The sequence below is a fragment of the Paramisgurnus dabryanus genome, chromosome 23 (assembly GCF_030506205.2).
Source record: "Paramisgurnus dabryanus chromosome 23, PD_genome_1.1, whole genome shotgun sequence".
Classification (NCBI taxonomy): Eukaryota; Metazoa; Chordata; class Actinopteri; order Cypriniformes; family Cobitidae; genus Paramisgurnus; species Paramisgurnus dabryanus.
The window spans coordinates 2,341,610-2,369,569 of record NC_133359.1 but is presented as its reverse complement, the minus strand read 5'-3'; the positions used below and the strand labels follow the sequence as shown (position 1 = coordinate 2,369,569).

Here is a 27,960-nt window from a genome sequence, read left to right as displayed (position 1 = left end):
CATGCACGTTCACAGCAACACATCCTCAGACATTCATGCAAATGCACAGACAAAGATGCATGCTTAAATAGTTGTTGAAGAGAAAGAAATTAAAATACTGAACTACCAGGAAGTCACTTGTTTCTGTTTAAAAACTAAACCACTAAATCAATAACAACTGAAATCACCTTAAATCAGACACTAATGGTTTTGGCAGAAAAATAAGGAGAAATGAAAATTAATAGCATTAAACATTTATGTATTTTAAATATATTGTGGCATTTAAAAGATTAGTTTTAACTACTTTCAGTTATAAATAGATTTTTGCTTGGCAACTACAATGCCACACATTCATAAACGCACACGTGTCGACATCTAACAGTGACTTGTTGCTATGTGTCACACTTTCTTCTCACCTCGAAAAGTTGCAATTTGTCACACGTTGTTTTACTGTATCACACACACGCGCGCACACACATACCTTACTGTGACAGAGGTGCTGATATGTGTCTTCATTACAACTCCTGTAAAAAAGCTCAGGTCCCTGTCACACTTTGATATGTAACTAACACACAGATCAATGAGGACACGGGCAGACACAACCACTAATGATCCACACAAACTCTTTCTCTCTCTCATCATCACACACAAATAAAAGTTAACAGCGATATTAATACTCATCTGATGTTATTGACAGGTCCCTGATTTGTGATTTGGTTATGAAGAAAATGTTTTGAAAAAATGATAATAAAATGAAAATGTTATTATGTAATACAGTAGATAAATAGATTATTAATTTTGTCATTACATAAACAGCGACTCACACATTCTTCAGATGTTTTAGTTAGAGAAACATGATTGTAATTGAATAAAGTCTTTAAAGATTCATTATATTTGTGTTGGCTGCTTGCTATTGAAAGGGTCTTTAAGAGTCAAATTAATGAATCTTTGAGTGGATTCAGTGTTCAGAATCAGGGGCCAAGACATCCAGCCAATGTTGAATTATTAATGCCTTCATGCTGAGACGGCATAGTTTGTGTGTATGTGTGTGTGTGTGTGTGTGTGAATCTCACACTCCTGTATGACGACTCCTGTATGAAATCGGGTTAAGCCATCCATTTCCTCTTGGTAATCGTTTTCACCAGGCCTGGTCCAGTCTCTTTGATATATCTTTAATCTGCCCTTAGTTAAATTACGTGAAAATCCTCACTCGTTCCCCCACAATCTTTTTTTGGGGCTCGTATCAAAGGCATCCTGCGACAGCTTTCACCCCTCAGAGAAAACCGAGCTGAAACGAGACTATTAGAGAGGAACATTTCAAGAATACAGTGATCAAAGTAGAGACAGAAACATTTATACGGCAAATTTCAAGATGTTTTAAATCCTCAGAGATTTGAAAGTTTACTCACTTCTCCCATTTTTACTTTGATTATTCTTTATGGAGGAGCAGGGCCCCTGTTGTACTTTAAAACATGGAAATATAACAAAATTTTAAAGGGGACATATAATGAAAATCTGACTTTTTCCATGTTTAAGTGCTACAATTAGGTCCCCAGTGCTCCTATCAACAAAGTAAATGTGAAAAAGACACCAAAGATTTATTTGACATCTAAAAAATTATTGGGAAATGTCCCCTCCTGAAAAATCCAACAAAGACCAGCATAAGCTGGTAACTGGTTTTAGCTGGTTTAAGGTGGCAGTAGCTGTTCTATCCCAGCCTGGCAAAGCTGGTCAAGCTGGTGGGTCAGCTGGTCTTCCAGCATGACCAGGAAAGTCCAGCTAGACCATCTTAAAAAGTGAACATAACACAGCTAGACCAGCTTAAAAAGTGACCAAAATACAGTTAGACCAGCTTGCTTCACCAGCAATACCAAGCTGGGAGACCCGCTAATGCTGGTCTTAGCTGGATTTTTCTCAATAGGGCTTTTAAACTTTGTCTTTGGTGTTTTTCCCTTAACATGTCTATTTGTCAATTCATACAATATAAATGAAACATCAGATGAACGTCTTTTTTGTATCATTTTAGGGGTCGAAATCTGCAGCATGGATTTAAACCGAAATGTGTTAAATATTAGCTTGAATGCACTTTAAGTCACTTTGGATAAGAGTTTCTGGAAATGTAAATTTTATATGCCACGGCAATTTGTGCTAAAAATTTATAAAAGATTGATGGCAGTTTTCTCTCATCTGTATCACAGTTATAAGTGCCTAAATTCATTTCCCAAAGGAAACTCCTGACAGATATTTTTCCTCATCAGTGTGCAGGTTACACATCTTTAAAAGGGGTCAGTCCTTTATAAACGGGGGTCTGCAGCCCATTTTTTAAGCATAATGTGACGGTTCTCAATAAAATATTAAATATGTGTAGATTATAATGATATTCATCAGTAAAGGTGAACCGTGTATATGGCAGGTGGTTGCGTAGAGGATTGGTGACGTCACATGAAAGCTTTTTTTTTATTACAATTTAATTAAAGTATTTTTTTCTTTTATTTAACTTTCTCTGTGTAATGTAAACCCAAATTCCTAAATATGTTACCTCTTTGGATGTCTTGTCATGTATGTTTGTTCAATATCTAATAATAAAAAAGACAAAAAAATTAATGAAATTTTATGACGACAAATATTTGCTTTCCTTTGGAATGACCTAAACTGTTAAATTATTCACAAAACGACCAGAAAGTAAAAACTGAGTTATTTTTCTTTTCACGTTGAACTGGTAAACAAAAACACCTTGTTTTATATACTACTTGTAATATTTTGCGATATGTAAATCTAACAAAATAAAATAAAATTGAAAATACATTACTTTTATTGTCGATGTGACGTTGAGTGAAAGTCGTACTGGCGTTGTTATGGTTACCTCTGAGTGAATGTTGTACACGTTTCTTTTATATTGTAAATTATTAAAACTTATCTTTTACTATAAACTGTTAAAGGATATGGTTATTATATAAACTTTCACCTACTATTTATTGATGCACTTTTTTATTTATTACTATGAATATTTATGTTGAATTCCAGTCAGAGTAAATGAAGCGTCATTACCGCCACCTGCTGGCCGATGTCAGAATCTACCTGTACAAAGTATTAGGATGAATTAAATGTTAAAACCGTGCTACTACTATTATGTTAAAATATTATTATTTGTTATACAATAATATGTGCATTGTAATACTATATAAAAAAAAATACATTTCCAGACCGCTGAGCAACAGAACAGCCAGCCATCTCATAAGACATGCCCAATGTGTAAATAGACTTTAGACAATTAAACTCATTATGATTCTTTACTTTGGTCACATAGCCAGAATAATACCTACGTGTCATGTTTACACTTGTTTGTTATTTGTTAAGAAATGCAGAAGCACAGTCTGAATTAAACTGTAATGCTGTTAGTTGTTGTTGTTGCTTCATTTCACAAACTGCTGCACTGCCAGACACGCATCCAAAATCCATAGCAGGCAAATGAGTTTGTGTCTCTGGGGTTCACAATAAAAATATTTGGAAATTGGAAAAAACTTTCATGCTCAGCTTGTAATTACCTATTGACAAATGTTTCATTAGAATGCAGCAGGGTTAATTGCTTGAAACAAACTAAGATTTGGCACATAGTGCTGAGATCTAAATCAAATTACAAAACACATCTATTTATTTAATCTTTTATTGTTCCTTAAATAATTAACTCATATTGATTAGAATTACAACTTTAAACCTTAAAATAACACTTAAAAATATTTTAGGTGATAAGCCCATCTTTCAAGAACACCCCAAAATGTTTTCAAAAAAATATTCTTCGCGTTTTTCGAAAATACTAAAAATGCTAAATTGTTTATATTAAGTATTACTTTTATTCGCACTGATGCGTCTTTATATAAATCTATTCAGTCTTTTGTGTGGCCTTTCATACAAAAACTTCCTGAACTTTCATTCAGACGTGGCGCCGGACAAAGGCATTTTCACTGCGGATCAGAACATCCACTCTAACGATATCTTCCGCTTACGTCACTCGCGCGCGGTGAAGCTTCTGATTGGCTACCCGCGCTCGCTTCCGTTACATTTAGCTTTGATGCTAGCGAGTCGATAAGACTATTAAGAAACAAAAAAAAATAAAAAAATAATCATTGCATACATTTGTAAATATAATCACTATAGACATAACATAAATGCAGTGCAATGAGCTCTTCTATATTAGATGCATTGATTGGATATTTACTGAAGAGTTGGGATGTAGAGAGAGTGGAGCTGCTAACCACTAAGACATAAACCGTTCTTTAACCAACAAGGGTGACACAAGTCAACTTTAACCCATACACTACACACAGTACATCTCTGCGCTAAGCGTCTGTCAGGTTAGTGCATTTGTGATATTAATCTACCAGTGTCTGGATACGAATAATGTGGTGTTGTTTAGTAAACTGATGCTTTATTTGCTATGGAACTTAGCTACCTCGTGTTAGCCCATTGATTGGACATTAATATGTCTCTAAATGATCTTAAATAGAATTGGAATTAAAATATATCTTTAAACAATTCGGATATCTATCAAGTTCACAGTCAGCCTAGTTATTTTAGTAGTCGTGTACATTTTAAGCCCTATGCATGAGCAAAAATGGGCTGTGTTAGCACCATTATGTGTTTTTAAGTTACATAGTTAGCATCTTTTAAACTAGTTAACCTTTCAAACAAGATCAGAGATGCGATCGTGTAAGAGAGATCCTTGCACACGTTATTTACAGCTGAAGTTAGGATTATTAATAGCTTAGACATGCTTAGGTATTATTGGTGGATCTACTTCCTGTAACTTCAAGCTAAGTGCTAATAGTCTTTATTTGGACTGAATGTGATGAATATGAAAAACGTAAACATCTATATATAAGCATTGGGCATGTTAATATAACAGATCCTTCAATATGATATGATTATACCATAGTGCCTTGATACACACCATGGTATTACCCAATTTACTTCATGTACTCCAAGATATTATTATTGTAAACCCAGCAATGTTTAAATATGTGTGTGTATTACAGGTGGTGTGTGTGCATTGAAGTCATGTGGAAGAGCGCCGTTGTGGTGGCGTTATTGGCGTTGGGGATGGGGTATCTGTACCAAAATGACCCAGAACTACCGACCCAGGTGCTGAACTACCTCAGGGAATCCCTGCCACAGATGCAGCCGAGTGGCGGGTCCGAGGTCCGCCCACCAACCCTGGAGGAAGCCATCTCGCGCGCCTGGCAGATCCTGATCACAGCTCCTGCCCGCCGTTGGGGCAAAGTGGCTGTTGGGTAAGTTTCTTAAAATCTCGAGTCATAAAACAAATATGTTTTGTTCACACAGCGCATGTGAGAACATGTGCCCGCAGGTCTGGGCAATAACAGCTTGTTATGTTTCAACACCTTTATTTGTAGGGTTAATGCTTGTGTAGATGTTGTGGTGTCTGGAGTGGGTCTACTCCAGGCTTTAGCTTTAGAACCGGGTTCCGGCAACGACCACGAGGTTCTGCACGGCAAAGAGGACCTGAAAGAGGCCTTCATCCACTACATGGAAAAAGGCGCAGCAGCAGAGCGGTTCTTCTCAGATAAGGAGGTTTTTCAAAGGATCGCACGGGCGGCTGCAGAATATCCTGGTGCTCAGGTATATGATGTAGTGCTGGATCTTAACTTCTGGAAGATATGCTCGTATAATAAAGACTTGAATGTTTAATCAGTACATTGAAAGAGTCTTGGCTCCATTATACAGAATTAACAAATGCTGCGGTGATGGTAAACCTCAGCACTCAAGGGAGTTACTACTGTGCCACTAAACTGCATGGGTTATTTTTGTGGTTACAAGCTATTAATATGTTTGCATTGCTTCGCAATAAACTGTCGCTCCATCTGGAAAAGAGTTGAACATTTGCAGCAAATGTGAAAAGGTTGCCAGGTCTGCATAAAACAACCTAGGCCAATGGCCAATTAAAAATTGACCGCAACCAAAACTCCAAATATATCACTTCTGTACCTAAAATACAAAACGATATATTCTGATTGGTTGAGCCGTATTTGAAGCTGTTGTAAAACAACCATCATCTATTGACCATTGGTGACAGAAAGTGGGCGTGTCCAGCGACGCAACAAAGTTGAAAAAAGTTCAGTGAAAGATGTGAGCTCCATTGCTTCTCTCCCATTGGTAGTCGCTCCCGAAAGCATCATCAAAGTTGAAGTTTTCTCAACTTTTTTTGTTGCATAACTGGACACGCCCACTTCCTGTCTCCAACGACCACTGTCACTCGTTGCGCTGGAAGTCAGCAAGCTTCCATTCAAAGGAATGAGATCGCATCTCACTGCCGTTGCTAGTCTTTAAGTAAATAAAATCATTTCGTCTTGCAACAAACTTTAAAAATATCCCAATTCCGTTGAAAAACTATGGACTTGGCAACCCTGTTGAGTTTTGTTTTTTAAATTCAGAGCAGATATCAAATGTTTAGAAGTGTGAAGTTTGAGGACATGAAAGCTGTGTGTAATCTGTAATATCAGAACAATTAAGTTTAATTTTGACTCTGTGTGTCTGCGAAGGGTTCGACCCTCGAGATCCGACAGATTTAATTGGAATGCTGCCGAGGGTCCAAGAGGGAATTGAGTTTCCATGTCAAATTTAATTCTGCATACTCAACAGTAATTATTAAGTACAGCGGTGCGTTCAGAACGAGACTTGGTCATTTGTGTTGTGGTTAAAGCATTTTTGATTTCATACGTGATGTTAATGAATATTAAAGCGATTTGTTGTTAGTTAGACACGTCTCATTACAAAACACTTGCTGCAAATTACGGTTGTAATTGATCGTGTGAATTTAATAAAACCAGTCCACTGAGATTTGCATTTGAGATTTGAATTGCTGTGTTTTGCTATAACTAACTGCTTCTTTCATCCAGGTTTATGTAGGTGGGAACGCTGCTCTTATTGGACAGAAACTGGCATCCAACCCTCAGCTAGTGGTGAGTACACCAGACACAGATGCATTGATGCGTACAAACATCTGAATCAAAGTAAACTCTGAGGTGTTTCCACCCTGAGCTCAAATGCCATTGGCTGTTGTCCCTTAGGTCCTGTTGTGTGGTCCTGTAGGGCCAAAACTTCATGAAATGTTGGATGAGCAGATTGTGGTCCCACCAGAATCTCTACAAGAGACGGATGAGTACCACCTCATCCTGGAGTACAAGTCAGGTGAGAGATACAACATCATACCTCTTTTTAAGATACACTGCTTCAGTGTTCCTCTTAATTTTAACGATGCTAGTATTCTTTGTAAGGGGGGGTTCACATTTCACGTCTTTTGTGTGCACAAGTACGTTATTTTGAAGGTAGATGTGCGGCAAGCGTGCGCTTAAAAAGAGAGCGACGTGGTCGTGATGCGCAAGCGACAAGCTTTTTTTCTAGGTGCGTTGGGGTGAAAATATCTAAAGGAAAGCGGCGCAGTCGTGTTTTTCGTGCGGTTTTAGACGCGAAATGTGAACCGCCCCTAAAGAAGCAAATCTCAGGATTTATTGCGATAAGCTAAGTAAAAGGATGTTTCATTTGACACTAAAAGCCAGCTGCTTATGTAGACAGTATGGTGTCATGCTTGGTTGCGAAGCAGAGCTAATTTTTAACAATCTGTTTTTTTTTTTTTGCCACTTTTCACCCCCTACAGGTGAGCAGTGGGGTACGTCGCGAGCTCCTCAAGCAAACCGCTTCATCCTATCTCATGATGTGTCTAATGGAAAGATGAGCGCTCTGGAGACATTCATAGCCAGTCTGGAGGAGTTCAACCCAGACTTGGTGGTTCTGTCCGGCTTGCATATGATGGAAGGAATGGGTCGGGACCTCTGGGAAAACCGACTGACAGAGGTTTGGCTGAAACCAGAACCAATTGCTTAATACTGAAATGATTTAAAATGATTGTAACACTGTAATAATAGCCAGTGTACGCACATCAGTGGTGACACATCATTTTATATTTAATGTTCCTGATGCTATTTTAGGTTAGGCTGTTAAAGTGTTAATCTTGGATTTTCCCACTGTTACTATGCGTTCACGCAAGACACGACTGAAGCGAATAAATTGTGCTATTTGTGTGTAGTTGGACGCTTGAACACTTGTGAGGCATGATTTTGCGTCATAGGCGTGTGAATTTGCATCATAGGCGCGTGAATTTGCGTCATAGGCGCCTGCAATTCCGACACAAACTATGACGCATCATTTTATATTTAATGTTCATGATGCTATTTTAGGGTAGACTGTTAAAGTGTAAATCTTGGATTTTACCACGGTTACTATGCGTTCATAGAAGACACGAATGAAGCAAATAAATTGTGCTATTTGCGAATAGTTGGACACTTAAACATTTTGAGTGAACTCACGTGAATGTGCGTCATAGGCGCGTGAATGTGCGTCATAGGCGCGTGCAATTCCGACACAAATACGACGCATCATTTTATAATTAATGTTCATGATGCTATTTTAGGGTAGCCTGTTAAAGTGTAAATCTTGGATTTTACCACTGTTACTATGCGTTCATAGAAGACACGAATGAAGCAAATAAATTGTGCTATTTGCGCATAGTTGGACGCTTGAACATTTTGAGTTAACTCACGTGAATTTGCGTCATAGGCGCCAGAATTTGCGTCATAGGCGCCAGAATTTGCGTCATAGGTGCCAGAATTTGCGTCATAGGCGCCAGAATTTGCGTCATAGGCGCCTGAATTTACGCCATAGGCGCGTGAATTTGCATCATAGACGCGTGAATTTGCTTCATAGGCGCCTGCAATTTCAACACAAATACGACGCATCAATTTCGACACAAATATGACACATCATTTTATATTTAATGTTCATGATGCTATTTTAGGGTAGACTGTTAAAGTGAAAATCTTGGATTTTACCACGGTTACTATGCGTTCATAGAAGACACGAATGAAGCAAATAAATTGTGCTATTTGCGAATAGTTGGACACTTAAACATTTTGAGTGAACTCACGTGAATGTGCGTCATAGGCGCGTGAGTGTGCGTCATAGGCGCGTGCAATTCCGACACAAATACGACACATCATTTTATATTTAATGTTCATGATGCTATTTTAGGGTAGCCTGTTAAAGTGTAAATCTTGGATTTTACCACTGTTACTATGCGTTCATAGAAGACACGAATGAAGCAAATAAATTGTGCTATTTGCGCATAGTTGGACGCTTGAACATTTTGAGTTAACTCACGTGAATTTGCGTCATAGGCGCCAGAATTTGCGTCATAGGCGCCAGAATTTGCGTCATAGGTGCCAGAATTTGCGTCATAGGCGCCAGAATTTGCGTCATAGGCGCCTGAATTTACGCCATAGGCGCGTGAATTTGCATCATAGACGCGTAAATTTGCGTCATAGGCGCCTGCAATTTAGACACAAATACGACGCATCAATTTTGACACAAATATGACACATCATTTTATATTTAATGTTCATGATGCTATTTTAGGGTAGACTGTTAAAGTGTAAATCTTGGATTTTACCACGGTTACTATGCGTTCACACAAGACACGAGTGAAGCGAATAAATTGTTCTATTTGCGCATAGTTGGACGCTTGAACATTTTGAGTTAATTCACGTGAATTTGCGTCATAGGCGCTTGAATTTGCGTCATTGGCGCGTGTGTGTGCGTAATTGGCGCGTGTGTGTGCGTCATTGGCGCGTGAATTGCCACGTGTATTTGGATCATTGCAGCGTGTATTTTGTGTCATTGGCAACCCAGTGCAAATATCTGACAAAGTTCAGATTTTTCAACACGTGCAAATCACGTTTTGTGCGCGTCAAATGCCTGAAACGCTTCATTCGAGTCTAGAACCACCCCTCAATCATGTTATAATCGGTGTAAACACAGCGTGTCATGGTGTTAATCTAAATATACAGATCTACAAATTAAGGTTTTTCTTTGGTTTGTTGGTGACTAGTTTAATAAATCTACTGTTTGCTTATGTATATTATATCTCAAGTGTTTCTGGAAGTATCACTTTATTTATTTTGAGATGTTCTTGTCCAGGCAGTGGATGTGATCTCAGAAGTCAACAATGAGGTGCCCATCCATCTGGAGCTGGCCAGTATGACGGACAAAGACTATATGAACCGAATCCTACAGGAGGTAAATGTGTAGGTTTAACAGATGCTTACGTATAGTACATGCAGTCCCCAGATACCCAGATAACATTCCTTTGTCATTATTATAAGATGCTGTATATTGCTATACTGTGCAATGTATTTCATGTTTAATGTAACATTCAGTTTATTTTGTGACTCTTCTGTTAGCAGGTCATGCCTATTGTGAGCTCCGTCGGTCTGAACGAACAGGAGCTGCTGTTTTTGACCCAGTCCGGAGGAGGACCGCACTCCGATCTGGCTTCCTGGGATGGCATCCCCGACGTGGGCCGCGTCAGCGACATCCTCCTGTGGGTGCTTGAGCAACACGGTCGTGCAGACCCAGAATCTGAGTCCGATCTGACCAGGATCCACTTCCACACGCTGGCGTATCACATCCTGGCTACGGTCGACGGCCACTGGGGGAATCAGGTTTCGGCGGTGGCTGCGGGTGCCCGTGTCGCCAGCAGTCAAGCGTGCGGGTTGCAGACGGTGGATGTTACTAAGGTGGTCCTCAAAGCTCCTTTGAACTTCTACAGTTCGTTCACAGAACCCAGAGAAAGTCTAACGGTCGATGTGATGAACCCGGTTACGGTGTGGCGCAGAGGGAACGTGTCCTTCCATCTTACGCCAGTCCTGGTGTGCAAACAGCCGCTAAGGACCGTGGGATTGGGAGACGCCATATCAGCAGAAGGGCTTCTGTTTTCCGAGGTCACATCTGAACATTAGGAGTAGACGTCCAAGGTCGTGCTCAGATCTTTTTGAAGAAACTTACTTTGCCAAGATCTTCATATTTACTGGAGCAAATGGACTTAAATAGCAGGTGAAAACAAGAGGGAATGTTTTCAAAGAGTTTCAGGAACAACGCCTCCCTCTCATCCAAGAGACTTTGTTGTCATGACTTTTCTCTTCAACTCTTATTGTGAAAGACTGCGCTGAACGAAACAACGTAAGCCAGCCATGGCTGTTTTTTAAAGGCATATTTTATTTCTTTATTCAGTGAAACACAAAATGATTTATATTGCAAAATGTCCAGTGTTTTTTTCTCATAAAAGCACCATAAAATAAGTTCATAGATGTAGTTTTAGTAAAAAAAAAAAAAGAAATTAAGTTTGGTGCATAATGGTAACAAGAAAGTAGGAATCAGATGGTGCTTTATTGACTGGACAAAATCCATTCCCATTTTTTTTAACCTTTTGTGTTTCACAAAAATCATTTAGGTTCGAGTAGCATTAAGAGTGAATGATGACACAACTTTAATTCATTTTAACATTATACTCAGTAAATATGGCTGCTATTGAGAAAGAGACGTGAAAGACTTGAAGCCTTTAGTCTTAAATATTATCTCCAAAGTACAATAACTTCCCCACAGTCGTGAGATTAGTCACACCCAAACACTCCTTTATTTGATACACAAAAGTTAATGAGTTATTTGTCTTAACTGATACACTTCAGGTTTATCCAGTGGTGGTGATGGAGGTTTATTTGTGTAGTAACGTTGAGTAAATGTGTGAGGTTTAACCTTGTTATCTTGTGTCATGTTAATAATGAAAGACGTGTTTCAGGTTCAATATATTAAATACCTGAGCCATACGGTGTGAGTTGTCTAATCTGTAGAAACAAAGACTTGTTAACACATGACGAGTAATTTTAACAAACGGGTCATATCACATTAAGCTGTGAACGTGTATGATCTGAAATTTGGTTTATGAATCAAAATTAAACCTGTATTGAACCTGGAACATTTCTAGTTAATGGTTATCCTAAAGATGATCTCATTGGATAGATCTGAGCACCAGCTCACCTACACGTATTGTGACATCACGTAATGCACACTATCATGAATTATACTTCTCTTAATTGATTTTAATAAGTTTTTAAAGGTGTGATTGGTGATATAGCTGTAGTTTGTGTACTGAAGTACCAGCATCAGTAGATTTTATTATCTTATATATATATATATTTCTTTATGTTGGACTGCTGGTGTATGGTGACTGTTTGTACTTACACTTGAAAGTTGTCTTTAGACTATGTTTTGGCTCTTTTACTTTTTAATCATCCCGAAGTCTTAATAGAGTGGATTTTAAACATGTCATACATAATCTTTTCATTCAAGAATAAGTCAGTTTCTTCAAATGCAACCATCAAATGCAATAATTGATTTGATTCACATTTTTATTAGAGATGCACCGATATATTGGCCAATAATCGGTACCGATACACTATCTGCCGATATATCCTGTCAATCAAAAGATAACAGGAAAATGCACCAGTGTAATGTTAAATATTAATGGCATTATATAAATAATTGTCATTTTCAGAATTTAGTTAATACAACCAAACTATCGGTATCGGCAGATATCAGTCTGAATAATCGGTATCGGTGGAAAAATTTAATATCGGTGCATCTCTAATTTTAATTTCTAATTAGTTAAATGATGTCTTCAGATCATCCGCAGAAAAGTCTTAAGAATAATATTGATATGGGTCTTATTTTGTACTGTATTTCTGTAACACTCCACACAATGCACTGTTAGTAGTTCGTAAACATGACCAACAAACAAGACTTATGCTTATATTGCTGTGTGGTGCTTTGAGATCTTAAACTTTCACCCCACGCTTTAACAAAAAGTCTCGAGTCTCTGTGTTTAGAAATCAGAATTTCAATTGAACGGTATTATAAAGTGATGCCACGACCTAACGTGGTCATCAGAAGAGTGATATTTGGCGCAGTTGTGAATGTTTTCCTGTTCATTATTTTGGTTTGGGAAATATAGCGGTATGTTCATATATTCATGTTCAACACTAGGGTTATACTGTAGTAATTATGCAAAGTCTTTAACTGTTACTGGGTTAAAACAAAGATCTTTAATCATAATGTTAAGACTAGAAATGTTTAACTTGAGTATGGAATATTTTTATATCAATAAAATATTTCTGTTGATCCCATTATGGCACTGTTTTTCTTTATATTAGCGTGCAGGAATGTTAAAAAACATAATTGTGTAATAATACTCTTTTACATTAATGTTTTGAATAATGCTTTTATTAACAACCATCTAATATGTAAAAAAAGTCCCTATATAACACATCTGTGATTGTCAACGGTACTTGCAACTCTGTACATGAATAAGTTATAAATACACATCATAAAGGTTACGCTTGATATAAATCTAGAAGTGCTACACTAACAGCTTTATTCAGCTGCTGCTTTACGTTTGCTCTTCTTCTCTTTGACTTTGGCTGGTTCAGGGGTCTCCTCCACATCACCCTCAGGGTCTCCAGGATGATCTTTCGGGGGAGAGGAGGCGCTGTCCACACCCAGCTCAGGCTCTGGATGTGAAAACAGAGTTTTTAAAGTGAATTTTAATGTGTAAATGTAAAAAACCCATCTGATTCCCTACCTGCTGTCATCTGCATGCTCTTGCCGTATCCTGCGGCTGAAGACATGGCCTGACCCAGGGCCTGGTTGGTACCCAGGGGTTGCTGGGAGCTGCTGGGTTTGCTGGATGAGGATCTTTGACTGGTCTTGCTGTCTTTAGCAGGTTTGCTCCAGTACAGGTTCTCTCCAGCCTGTAGAGCCGTCCCCAACTTCTGAGCCGTTTCAACCAGCTGTGTATTAAAAAAAAAAGAAATCTCCTTTTATTCAGTGTGAGACGTCCAGCCATACAGTATAATTAGCTGAGCAGCAATACCCCTTCAATCAAGGTTTTTGACATCAAATCTGTGTCAAAAACCTTACAGGACGTTACCTCCGGGTCAAATTCGACGCTGCTGTTATTTTCGACCTGAGCGATGACTTTCCTCTCCATCTCCTGGTACTGCAGGAGCGCTGCCTTCTTATCGGCTTGATTATAGAGGAACACGGCGAAGTTCAGACTCACCAGTGGATTTGAGCTGTCAGTGATGAGATTCACTCATTTTAGTTCATGTACGTTTGCAGATACAAGCACAGATGATTGGGCGTCAAGCAACATACTCATCCATCTGAACAGCCTGCTCGTAGGACCGCCGGGCGTTGTCGGCATCATCCAGGTTGGTCAGAGCAACTGGGTATGGACACACAAACGTTAAATCATATCAAAATCAAACTGGGTTACTATCAGTATTTACTGTATTTACCTGCCAGTAGCATATAGAGCTCGCTCATGCGAGGCCGCAGGTTGATAGCTGCGCTCAAGAAGTGAAACGCTGATGCGTACTGCTGCATGGTCAGATGAACCAAACCCAGATTATACAGGATCTTCCAGTCGAAAGGAGAGAGATAGTTTGCCCTCTTCAGACAGCTGATGGCCTATGAGAGAGAGAGGAAAGTATATGACACTGAAACATGAAAAAGCCAATCTTTAAAGTCATCTCGTGATGTTTTATGACTCACAGCGACGTATTTCTTTTTGCCAAAGAAGCACATCCCGATGTTATTCCAGAGCGGTGGGCTCTCTGGGACCGCGTGTGCCGCCACACGATATTTATTCATGGCCACGTCATAATCTCCATGCGTCTGCATCATACTCCCGGCTGCGAGGATGGCCTGCGAACACAAAGCTCTCTCAATCTTACTGACACTCGACTGTGCAAATTAAGCTTTAGAGTTTGGAAAATGGTATGGTATCCAACCTTGAAGTTACTGGGGTCGTATGTCAGAGCTTTCCCGAGGTGCTCAAAGGCTTTCTGATATTTGCCGAGCTAAAACAGACACACAAAAGTCTTTAAAACTTAAGTTATATTTAGAAACACTAACATTAGCACTGTGCTTACATTGTCTGTACTTGCATTGATTCAAGAATAATCAAGATTTTATTGTTCTTTATGTGTCTATGTGGCGCTTTTAATTTGCAAACCATGTGCAATTTCATTATTTAACACCATCAAATTTGAGTTTTCCAAAGCCCGCTGTTTGAAAACCCCAATCACATCATCACAGTTGAACAGTCCGGACCATAGATATTAGGTATGGATGCCGGCATGCTGCATAGACGTGTTAAGAAACAATTGCTTCAGCTCTACTTCTGTGATGCTCACACGTGCGTATGCATTAGGAAACAACCAGCTATGTGTCCTAAATTGCTAAATGTAGCATCTATGCACAATTATATCTATGATCAGGGCTAACTTGCATATTCATATCTGTGGTAAGAGCTGTGCGATTGAGTAGAGGCGGGGACTAATTTCATATTTATATATATTGTCTGTGCTGTGCGATTGAGGGGACAAATTTGCATATTCATATATATTGTTGGAGCTGTGTGATTGGGGAAAGGCGGGGACTAATTAGCATATTCATATTTAATGTGTAAGCTGTGCGATTGAGTAGAGGCGGGGACTAATTTCATATTCATATATATTGTCTGTGCTGTGCGATTGAGGGGACAAATTTGCATATTCATATATATTGTTGGAGCTGTGTGATTGGGGAAAGGCGGGGACTAATTAGCATATTCATATTTAATGTTTAAGCTGTGCGATTGAGTAGAGGCGGGGACTAATTTCATATTCATATATATTGTCTGTGCTGTGCGATTGAGGGGACAAATTTGCATATTCATATATATTGTTGGAGCTGTGTGATTGGGGTAAGGAGGGGACTAATTTGCATATTCATATTTATTGTTTGAGCTCTGCGATTGATTAGAGGCGGGACTAATTTGATATTCATATATATTGTCTGAGCTGTGCAATTGAGAAGAGACGGGGACTAATTTGCATATTTATTGTTTGAGCTGTGCGATTGAGTAGAGGCGGACACTAATTTCATATTCATATATATTGTCTGTGCTGTGCGATTGAGGGGACAAATTTGCATATTCATATATATTGTTGGAGCTGTGTGATTGGGGAAAGGTGGGGACTAATTAGCATATTCATATTTAATGTGTAAGCTGTGCGATTGAGTAGAGGCGGGGACTAATTTCATATTCATATTTAATGTTTAAGCTGTGCGATTGAGTAGAGGCGGACACTAATTTCATATTCATATATATTGTCTGTGCTGTGCGATTGAGGGGACAAATTTGCATATTCATATATATTGTTGGAGCTGTGTGATTGGGGTAAGGCGGGGACTAATTTGCATATTCATATTTATTGTTTGAGCTCAGCGATTGATTAGAGGCGGGACTAATTTGATATTCATATATATTGTCTGAGCTCTGCAATTGATTAGAGGCGGGGACTAATTTTATATTCATATATATTGTCTGAGCTGTGCGATTGAGAAGTGACAGGGACTAATTTGCATATTTATTGTTTGAGCTGTGCAATTGAGTAGAGGCGGACACTAATTTCATATTCATATATATTGTCTGTGCTGTGCGATTGAGGGGACAAATTTACATATTCATATATATTGTTGGAGCTGTGTGATTGGGGTAAGGCGGGGACTAATTTGCATATTTATTAGGGATGCACCGATACCGATACTGGTATCGGCCTCGATACCACATTTTCTAAAGTACTCGTACTCGTTAAAAGTCTCCCGATACCTGGAATCGATACCACGGTCTATGTTTGAGCGGCGTGTAAGGGGTTAATGCCTCTTGTGCTGTCCAAAGAGGCAGAGTTTACAACAAACTGGAAAACTAGTCCTTTGTTTTTTTGTTAAATTATATGACTAAAGCTGTTACCTGTAAATTTAAATCATGTTTTTTATTAAGTACTCGGTATCGGCAAGTACTGAAATGCAAGTACTCGTACTCGTATTCCAAAAAAGTGGTATCGGTGCATCCCTAATATTTATTTTTATTGTTTGAGCTCTGCGACTGATTAGAGGCGGGACTAATTTGATATTCATATATATTGTCTGAGCTCTGCGATTGAATAGAGGCGGGACTAATTTGATATTCATATATATTGTCTGAGCTCTGCGATTGAATAGAGGCGGGGACTAATTTGCTATTCATATTTATTGTCTGTGCTGTTCGATTGACTAGAGGCGGGGACTAATTTGCATATTCATATTATTCATGTTCTGCGTATACTAAATGAAGCAAGGGTATAGTGTTACATTTTAGCCGTTTTAAAGCATGAAGAAATGACTGTCACAAGAAAACCTATTATATATGTGCTATTATGACGCTCAAAGATGATATAATGATCGACTACAGGTGGACTTTAAGAAAGAAGCTGTGTATGATAACAGTACAGCAGTGCTCTTATAAATCTTACAACTAACTACAAATTCAAGCAGGTTTCACGAGAGTTACATTTAACACACCTGCAGGTAAAGCAGCCCCAGTGTGGTCAACAGCTCGGTATTCTCAGGAGAAAATCTGAAACAACAAATACAATTTATAGTTCAAATATCTATTTTCTTGTGAGGGAGCCGACTGAATTTTAAGTCTCATCAGAATCAGAGAGGATCTCTCAATGACGTCTCTCCTGTCACACACACATTCATAACAAAAGCATTTGATTTTCTCTGAGATCCGTGTATAATGTTAGCCAAGGATGTCATAATACATCAAACTCTTATCAAACTCTCATTTTATTAAGTATCTCTGTTTTCCTCCGATCTAAACTTCATTATGTGTATGTGTGTGTGTAAGGCATCACAGGTTGAAGATGCTCTCACTCCGCTGCAGGTCCTGAAGTTTCTCTCTTCACTGCTGCGTCTTATACAGCGTGCGTTACTTATTCATCTACACAGCGGGTGGCCTGCGGTAATGAGCGCATCTCTCTCACACATATACACACATATACACTGTTCCCTCTAATATCTGAACCACAGATGCACAATACTGAGTGTATATGTGTATATAAAGTTTTTGGAGTTATTCCTGCTCTCAAAAGTCAACAGCTGTAATCAAGAGTCATCAAATCCTGCCGTTCCCACTGAGAAAAGAAGATTAGTGATTCCTTTGACGTTCCCATTTGTTGAAAGTAAAGTCACTTTGAATGAATAATTCAACACTGAATGAGATTTCTGTCGTAATTCACCTTAATGTCATTTCAAACCTGTGGGACGTTTTAAAACATGTTACACAAATAATGAGTTATATTAAATATTCTGACTTTTTTCAGCTTTATAATGGCATTGGATAGTGCCCCATTTTTAAAGGATTACTCCACTTTCATAAAAAAATCTGATAATTTAGAGCTTCAAAGGCTCTAAAAGATCCCAACCGAGCCATAAGGGGTCTTATCTAGCAAAACGATCGTCATTTTCATTAAAAAGTACTTTAAAACACAACTTATCATCTTGCAGCAGCAGTGTGATGCGCCAGCGCGACCTTACGTATTACGCAATTACGTTGAAAGGTTACGCGTGACGTATGCAAAACAGCCGCTTCAATGTTTACAAAAGTGTGGAGAAAGAGAAGCGTTCTGATGTTGTTATATGTGGAATGATACTGATTAATAGTGTCAAATTATTGTTTATAACTGTTGGCAAGTGTGTGTTTTACATATGAAACATAAAACGTAAGATCACACAGCTAGTGGAAGACGACAAGTTGTGGTTTAAAATACATACTTTAAATTATTTTGGCAAAAATTAAAATCTTTTTGCTAGATAAGACCCTTATGCCTCAATTGGGATCATTTAGAGCTGTTGAGTCCACTTTATGGAGAAAAACCTTTATGAAAAAAAAACTTAATTTTCGACTGAGGAAAGAAAGACATCAAACATCTTGGATGACATAAAGTAAATTATCCTAAATTTTTTCATGAAAGTGGAGTAATCCTTTCATGCTCATCAATTCATCAAAAACTAATCCATTGCTTTTGCCTCAGAGGACATTTAATAATCGTATGGATTAGTTTTTGATGGATGGATGAGGTTTTTCAAGCTTTATAAATGGGGCACTATCTAATCCCATTATAAAGCAGAGTATATTATTATTATACATTATAAAGTGCCAGTATATTATTTAATATAACTCAACTGTGTTTGACTAAAAATAGAAAGTCATATACACTTAGGATAAGTAAATATGGGCTAATTTTTAATTTGGGATGAACAAGTACTTTAATTTTTTACAAGTACGAGACAGATGGAAGTCAGTGGGGCTTTTCTTCTTGGTGTAAAATATGTTTGATCGTTCCTGGTGCATCTCAATTAAATGCATGCGGAAAGATTTAAATGCGATACATTTTTAGTTCTTTTGTGTTTTATGAAGGAACAAAATCACACGGATTGAAAATGACAGGATGAGTACATGAGGAGCTCAGATGCACCTCCGTCAAAAATCAGATAATGGTATTAATTGAATGGGACGTATTGCACGTTTATCAAAAATGTTCACTTAAAATTCACTTAATCCTGGTGTCAGGTCATTCAGAAATACAGGTTTGTTAACAGAATCAATTAAGAGTCTTAACGCACTTAGAGGGTTTTGCATCTGAGCTCTTCAAACGATCAGAATTCTCATTTCGAGTGAACTGTCCCTTTAAGAAAAAACACACACAATCCATATCATCACTTCAGTTTGAGGAACGAGCTCTGAGAGGACCTGAAAGAGAACAACAAAGAGAAATGAAAACGACAAGGTAGAGAGAACAAAAGAATGGAGCGAGGAGTTGGTCTGGTCACAGTGAGACAGTAAATGTGATTAATTACAGCTGAGAGCGCTTCACTGATCCCAGCATGCTTCGCCTCCTTGGGCGTCTTATCTGTGCTGTGGCATACAGAGCGACACGCTGAGAGCGTCTCCAGGCATCTAAAGTTTGTCTCTGGAAACAAAACTCTGTCTTGTGTTAGATACATCTTTACTCACAGTGTGCTAAACATGACATCGTGTGAAAAAAAGAGACGTTCTCTCTGCTGCTATGCATTCTGGGTAAGAAAAGACTTCAGAAGTCTCGTGGAAGTAAAATAAAGTGCGTTTGAACTCTTTAAGTCATACGTGACTGAAGCAATACAAACAAAACTTGAAAAACTTTTCTGGTAGCGTTTCAGTTTTTTATTTTAAGAAATAAGAGTTTGATGTATTATGCAGACAAACTTTTAATGGTCACAATTCAAAACCCTTTACTCAAACTAAACTCCAAAAAGAGGTCATTCTGAAATCATTACCAGAGCTCATTAATATTTTACAGACCACATTTACATATCAATACCTCTTTAGTATTCAGCAATTTGAAACCTTTTTGATGAACCTCTGTAATAACATGCTCGGATGATTTAAAATGATCATGAAAAACTTTATGACGGATCTGGTTTAAAAAATCTTGAGCAACATTATGAATATAGGGGTGAGCGGGGCACAAAGTAACGCGGGGTTATTTGTAATCCACCTACTTTACATATTTATACAGGACCGAGCAATTTGTGCTTTTGATCTTTTTCTCTTACTGTCAGAAGATCTCCTGTGAATTTGTAAAATGTTTTGGTTAAGATATTGAACAAATAGAGTTTTGGAGGCATGGAAGTAAATTTCTTCATCTTATGTCTTTTTCGATTTCTGAGTTGGGTGTGTAAGTCACCAAATCCAACCTTATATTATTTTATTCACTCTTAGTCTTGTTACCTAAAACATAAATTCATTTTGAAACATGTCAGCAACTGATAGCTGGGATTGAAAAAATTTTTACACAGCAGGGTTAGTTGTCACACAGCGTTACAATGAAGCCTCAGGTATACAATGATATTGAAATGAAAACAATTTAAACACATTAATTAAAATGTTAACTGTTAATACAATATCAGGGGAAATAACTCACAATTAGGGCTGTCACAATTATTAAATAATCGTCTCATCGCGATTGTTTGACCTCATCGTGATGATTTCAGATCACCACAATGATTGCAAATCTCTCTAAAAAACACAAGGGGGAGCTGCAGGGCCTGTATAAATGAGACAGTATCAGATTACTTTTAAATATATGTGTTATGTGTATTAACTTCTTACACTCTGAGGCTATTTTGGGGATTTCCGCCTGGATTTGGCCTACCAAATTTCAAAAGCTTCCCATACCCACATGCAGAGGTGCACATACAAAAGTTTGGTATCATTTTACAAGAAACCCTTTGAAATTACATAAAACACTGTTAAAAGTGGTCAACATGGTTGTATGTGTTGTCAGTCCTCTAATAAACACAAAAATAATTAGGCGCTTTTTGATGTTTTTTTTCTAAAGTCTGTATTTAAAAGTGTATAACTCTGGCCCTGAGTGGTAACGAAACCTACAGACAGTTTTGTTTGATTCCAGCTATTGCCAGCTTACAGAGGAAAAAGGAATTTTTTCTCTATCATAATAAATGCAAAAGTTATTTTACTCCAACTGAAGGGAGGAATAATACCCTTTTTGTATTTAATTTCTGCCTAAAAATATTTGAAGTGCTCCCATAACCACATACAGTGGAATAAATGGAATATCTTTATATCATTTTAAAGAAAACCCTTTGAAGTTACATAAAAAGCTGCTGTTTGTGACAAATATTGTTATTTATGTTGTTTTTCATATGATGAAACACCAAATTGTCTTTTTTTATGTTGTAAACACTGTCTGTGATAGTGTAAAACTCTGGTTCTGTGTGCTCTAGCAGACTGCAGACAGTTCTGGTTGTTAGCAGCAGCAGACAGTAAACACCCAAAAAAAGAATGAACTCTTTATCATGTCGCATTCAAAAGTTATTCTCATTTTACTGAAGGGTGTGAAAATACATTTTTCATATAAATATTAATTTTTTGTTTTGCACATATAATAAATAGCAAGGGATTATATATGCACACAACCAAAGAAAATGCTGTGAATGGACTCATTTTTTAGAGTAGGACCTAAAATAAAAGATGATGTATCATTTGTGGCTATCTGTGCTATCTGAGGCAGATCACACTCAAGTTTCCCATATGTTTACAAAAGACCATATTTTACCTCATTATTCATTCGACGATAATAATAGAACAAAAATAACGATGTAGCTTTATTCCTGAGAGTGAGAGCTTTCATGTGATATAAGACTTGCCCATGTTGGTCATACTTGAAAAATATGAAATACGTGAATATTAAAATCATATACAAAATTGTGGGGGGGGTGATAGTGTAAATTAAGTGTAAATAACTTTCTTACAGTGAAAGATATCTCAAAGTGATGCATATCTGCAGAAAGTAGAGACTCTAAGCTTTCAAACAGTATCTCATATGTGGTACTGGGTCCATGATAGACCATTAAAAATTACAGGAATATTTTATATTAAGATAATTAATAAGATAATTCTGGACCCGGTACAGGGTCCCAGAGTTAAAGAAGTTCAAACTTACTGCCAGATAAACCTTGCAAAAGATTTAATTTAAATAATCACAACAATGTGGGAAAATTATCTAATGAACAAAAAATGTATGATAATTAAATGTCAAAGCAATAAAACAGGCAATTAATCGTCATAATATTTGCAAAAGTCCCAAAACAGGCAATTAACCGTCATAATAATAGCAAAAGTCCCAAAACAGGCAATTAATCGTCGTAATAATCGCAAAAGTCCCAAAACAGGCAATTAACCGTCATAATAATAGCAAAAGTCCCAAAACAGGCAATTAATCGTCATAATATTTGCAAAAGTCCCAAAACAGGCAATTAACCGTCATAATAATAGCAAAAGTCCCAAAACAGGCAATTAATCGTCATAATAATAGCAAAAGTCCCAAAACAGGCAATTAACCGTCATAATAATCGCAAAAGTCCCAAAACAGACAATTAACCGTCATAATAATAATAATCGCAAAAGTCCCAAAACAGGCAATTAACCGTCATAATAATAGCAAAAGTCCCAAAACAGGCAATTAATCGTCATAATATTTGCAAAAGTCCCAAAACAGGCAATTAACCGTCATAATAATCGCAAAAGTCCCAAAACAGGCAATTAATCGTCATAATAATAGCAAAAGTCCCAAAACAGGCAATTAACCGTCATAATAATCGCAAAAGTCCTAAAACAGGCGATTAACCGTCATAATAATCGCAAAAGTCCCAAAACAGGCAATTAACCGGCATAATAATCGCAAAAGTCCCAAAACAGGCAATTAACCGTCATAATAATCGCAAAAGTCCCAAAACAGGCAATTAATCGTCATAATAATAGCAAAAGTCCCAAAACAGGCAATTAACCGTCATAATAATCGCAAAAGTCCTAAAACAGGCAATTAACCGTCATAATAATCGCAAAAGTCCCAAAACAGGCAATTAATCGTCATAATATTTGCAAAAGTCCCAAAACAGGCAATTAATCGTCATAATAATCGCAAAAGTCCCAAAACAGGCAATTAACCGTCATAATAATCGCAAAAGTCCTAAAACAGGCAATTAACCGTCATAATAATCGCAAAAGTCCTAAAACAGGCAATTAACCGTCATAATAATCGCAAAAGTCCCAAAACAGGCAATTAACCGTCATAATAATCGCAAAAGTCCCAAAACAGGCAATTAATCGTCATAATATTTGCAAAAGTCCCAAAACAGGCAATTAATCGTCATAATATTCGCAAAAGTCCCAAAACAGGCAATTAATCGTCATAATAATCGCAAAAGTCCCAAAACAGGCAATTAACCGTCATAATAATCGCAAAAGTCCTAAAACAGGCAATTAACCGTCATAATAATCGCAAAAGTCCCAAAACAGGCAATTAACCGTCATAATAATCGCAAAAGTCCCAAAACAGGCAATTAACCGTCATAATAATCGCAAAAGTCCCAAAACAGGCAATTAATCGTCATAATATTTGCAAAAGTCCCAAAACAGGCAATTAATCGTCATAATATTCGCAAAAGTCCCAAAACAGGCAATTAATCGTCATAATAATCGCAAAAGTCCCAAAACAGGCAATTAACCGTCATAATAATCGCAAAAGTCCTAAAACAGGCAATTAACCGTCATAATAATCGCAAAAGTCCCAAAACAGGCAATTAACCGTCATAATAATCGCAAAAGTCCCAAAACAGGCAATTAATCGTCATAATAATCGCAAAAGCAAATAACCGTCAGCCAAAATCAGAATCGTGACAGCCCTACTACTCACAATTATGATTTTTTTGTCTTAATTGTGCAGCCCTTAATTTAAGGATGGTTAGATGAAGAATCATGGATGGATGAATGTGTGGATATCTATTATAGGCAGATATAAAAACAATATCCACCTTTAGTATATAGACAGAACATGATTGAATTATTTGTGTTTAAACTAAAGCAGGTGTTACAACAAAACCTCTGTTTGTTACAATGAACCCCACCTATGGTGTAACGTTTGCGCTCCTGTAACTTTCGGTGTAATTGTACGATAACGGTAGGTCCCACAAACAAACTTTAAGTGTTCATTTGTAGCAGAGATGTGTGTGTTGAATTTAAGTATAATCTAACTTAAATATTTTTTGAATGATAAAGCCAAAGCCAAAAAGTGTTAGTTTTATGAAAAGATAAATTGCTATTTTTTTTATGAAAGATAAATTGGTAAAAGTGTACAGGTGTATTGAGACGTACTCCACGGCGCTCTTGTAGACTTCAATGGCTTTCTCTTTGTTGCCCTGCATCAGGTGGATTTTACCCAGCATCACGAAGGTCATGTCGTGCTTGTTTAGCTGTAATGCCAAGTTTAACCGTTCTTCTGCCTTTAAACACACAGAAGAGCATCAAGAGATGAAATGTCTATCATATATACCAGCCTACATAAATAAATCTATATCAGCTTTGGTTAAATACAAACTGAACTCACACTCTTAAAGTCTTTGATGTAGATGTAACAAACACCCAGATTGTGATTGATCTCCTGCAGGTAAAATATTTCACAAGCATATGACATTAAAAATCAAACATTGTGTCATTCTTAAATATATCTAGGGAATGATGACAGAATGTTTATTTTTTGAGGAACTGTTTCTTTAAGCATATGAATCTGTCACAGGAACATCACAAATGAGACTGATCTCAGATCAGTAGATGTGCATTTACCCAATCCTGCTGATTGAGACGGCCTGCTTCATTATAAACCTGTATGGCTGCTTTGTGTTTCCCTAAAAGAAAACTTTTAAAAGAAAACAACAGCATTCACATCATAGCATTCATAACATTTTCACGGATAAACTGGTGTAAATAGCAATGCCACAGAATGTCGGATTTTACACCATAAATATTTAAAACAAGAAGAAGAAAGCAAAACTATTGAATAAGTAATCGAATACGATAAGTAATCGGCCTATTGGTGCATCACTAGCTGTGTGGGTGTTTGGATTTTCTGCTCACAGGGATCGTGCAACTTGCTTGAGGTTGTCCGAGCTTTTGGGATTCAGGATGGCACAGCTTTGAAACAACTCCAGAGACTCCTGGATCTTCCCTTCTAACCGCATGATCAGAGCTAAACAAACACACACCCCGAGTTATTTATCCGGCCTAAACTTGGACACACAGGATACTTCTGGATCTGGAATAGGACATTAGCATCCTGCTTACAGTATAAGATAGTGTATACTGAATACTATTCCTTTAAAATAGTGGGACAATCATGGCTGCTGTTATATGTGGTTTACGCTATTTGAAAATAGAGGATTAAAGCACATTGCATTGTGTTTTTGATAGGAAATATTGCTTTCATGCATACTTAAAATACAGTATACATACTGCAAAAGTAAGCTGCATTATGAGTAAGAAATGAAGTTTCACTACCTTGCACATACACAGCGTATTCACACATGCCTCGAGTTTCATGCAGTTGTTCTTTAATAATGGCCTGAGATCAGAAGAAACACAAATTAATTAACATCATAAATGTCAAAGTTATTTATGCAACAAAAAAAAAACACATCCATAAACCTCTGATACTGGCTAAAAAAATCATACGTATGATAAATAAAGAACCAGCACATCTCTTCTCAAATAGCTATGCGTGCGTTTTACCTTGCAGGTCTCATAATCTTTGCGGATATAATGCAAATGGATGAGCCAGTTTCTTCTCTCTAGAATGGGAAGTTCAGGAGCTACAGGCCGAGCAAAACATACCGTACATGTTAATATGAACACAACAACATACAATGGCCATGAAACGTGTCTGGACACCAGAGTCACAATTAAAAGATGTCATTGCATATCATAAAATCAAGTAGCTTATGCAAATAAATTATGCTCAATATATTATCTAACTTACTTTACTTTTCTGAATTTCCTGTCCAAATTAGGGATGCACCAATGTAGCGGCCTATAATCGGTATCGGCAGATAAAAGCACATATTCCCCACTATCAGACATCAGCTGAGTGGTTAAAAACAGCTGATGATTAGGGCAGACTACTGACAATTAAAAGGGGCGGAAAACGCATCAGAACTCATGGTTATTTTGTATTGGGTAACAATAATGTCAGATTTTACGACATATTAAAATATTGGCAGATGTCAGTCTGAGTAATCAATTATCGGTATTGGCACAAACATTTTGTATCAGTGCAACCTAGTCCAAATACTCTGCTCTTTCTTTTAACACCGTTATGCATTTAAAACCTAACAAACCTATTTAATGTGCAATCTTTCTTTGAAATAAAAGGCTCCTTTCTTTAGTATTTGTTATATAATGCAAAGATTTTCATGCATTTTCAAGTGTGGCTTCAGTGTCCAAACACCTTCTGGGACCGCCGTAAGCATAATTTCATTTCAGAAACTTTTCATTTTCTTTTTAAAAGCTAAAGCTGAAGTAAATTAAACCGAAATTAAAGTGAGTTTGGACAGAAAGTACTTTCATCTTGTGTAAGACATTATCCGGTCTAATCATAAAAAATTCAAATATCAAAGGCAGCGCTGGAAATCAGGGATGAACACATCTTCTATTTCGGGTATAGAGGGCAGACTGGATTGCAGTAAATCCCCTGAAGTCTCTCATCGCAGTGGGGGGCCGCACAAAAATCTCGTCCTCGAATCCAGAGGGCCCCGAAACAAAAACCTCCACTGCAACACAAAGCATCTTTTCCCTTATGCTTATAAACCCCTTGGCAAAATCTCATCTCAATCCTTTCTATTCCTGGACTGAGTGTTTCATCTGAGCCATAATCCTCTTCAAACAGGGACCAAAAGGAAAATCAAACCAAACAGCGCCATCCACAGGATAAACATACAGTATACAGACAGCGGGGTCCGAAACATTACTGTAAACATATTCTGCTTCTGGCTATCTGTCTCTACATGTTTAGATTTATTTATATACATATGGACATCTGTTTAAAATTTCTCTTTTAGTTCTCGTGATTCTGACCTTTTTTTGGACGGGGTTTCTTGACATCTGTGGCCACAGGCATCTGTACATCCTGGAAAAACAATAGGAATTATTCATGCAAAATACCTTATTTCAAAATGCATATACAGTATACTATGCAAAATAACGATATAAACAACAGACAGTAACATAAGCATTTCAAAGGCGATGTCAGTCACATACTTATATTGCACGTAGCATATTAAATCACGTGCACTTATTCATATACTTCTTCATATCTACGTCTTAAAGTTTTAATTTAGATTGTTCACAGATCGCAAGTTTTATCCAAATGTAAATAAAAACATTATAATCCGGTTAACGTACTTCATCTCGCCTTTGCAGACATTCTAACGAACAAATAATGACGAATAAGATCGAAAACAATCTATTATAAAACAACATTAAACACTCATTGTTTATACTAGTATGACATTTCATATACTTTCTCTTATAATCATATAAACATCGTTTCTTACTGTTTTTATCGTATCGTCCGCCATCGCTCGCCTCTTCTTCACACTTCCGGCGGACGCGTCCGTCACCAGGGCAACCACTGTGGCCACGTGACTACATTTTTTCAACTGTAAATAATCACTGCAGCTAAAAAAAAAAAAAACAATCACTGCAGCTCATACTAGGCACTGGTTTAAACGAGAAGTGGATGACGTCGAAGTACC

The 27,960-nt window shown here is 37.5% G+C and overlaps 2 protein-coding genes across 3 annotated transcripts; one reads left to right on the top strand and one right to left on the bottom strand.

Annotated features, from left to right (window-relative positions):
- The first annotated feature begins 4,182 nt into the window (after positions 1-4,182).
- On the top strand, positions 4,183-13,067 carry adpgk (ADP-dependent glucokinase). Of its 2 annotated transcripts, none has more exons than XM_065277393.2 (8): positions 4,183-4,331; positions 5,013-5,267; positions 5,391-5,616; positions 6,894-6,956; positions 7,065-7,185; positions 7,652-7,848; positions 10,027-10,125; positions 10,293-13,067. In XM_065277393.2, exons 2-8 carry the CDS (start codon positions 5,035-5,037, stop codon positions 10,845-10,847), a joined length of 1,494 nt encoding a protein of 497 aa, XP_065133465.1. In that variant the 5' UTR covers positions 4,183-4,331; positions 5,013-5,034; the 3' UTR covers positions 10,848-13,067. The 2 variants fall into 2 exon arrangements, with proteins under 2 accessions (XP_065133465.1, XP_065133464.1); XM_065277392.2 differs by having other exon boundaries at positions 10,290-13,067.
- A 99-nt stretch (positions 13,068-13,166) lies between these two features.
- Positions 13,167-27,852, bottom strand: bbs4 (Bardet-Biedl syndrome 4). The gene is made up of 16 exons (XM_065277266.2): positions 27,760-27,852; positions 27,281-27,332; positions 25,940-26,019; positions 25,709-25,772; positions 25,289-25,400; positions 24,998-25,070; positions 24,762-24,815; positions 24,530-24,657; positions 17,332-17,386; positions 14,736-14,804; positions 14,497-14,649; positions 14,241-14,412; positions 14,098-14,167; positions 13,871-14,015; positions 13,523-13,730; positions 13,167-13,451 (listed from the first exon to the last, which is right to left on the bottom strand). Exons 1-16 carry the CDS (start codon positions 27,781-27,783, stop codon positions 13,315-13,317), a joined length of 1,596 nt encoding a protein of 531 aa, XP_065133338.1. The 5' UTR covers positions 27,784-27,852; the 3' UTR covers positions 13,167-13,314.
- Positions 27,853-27,960: the final 108 nt, after the last annotated feature.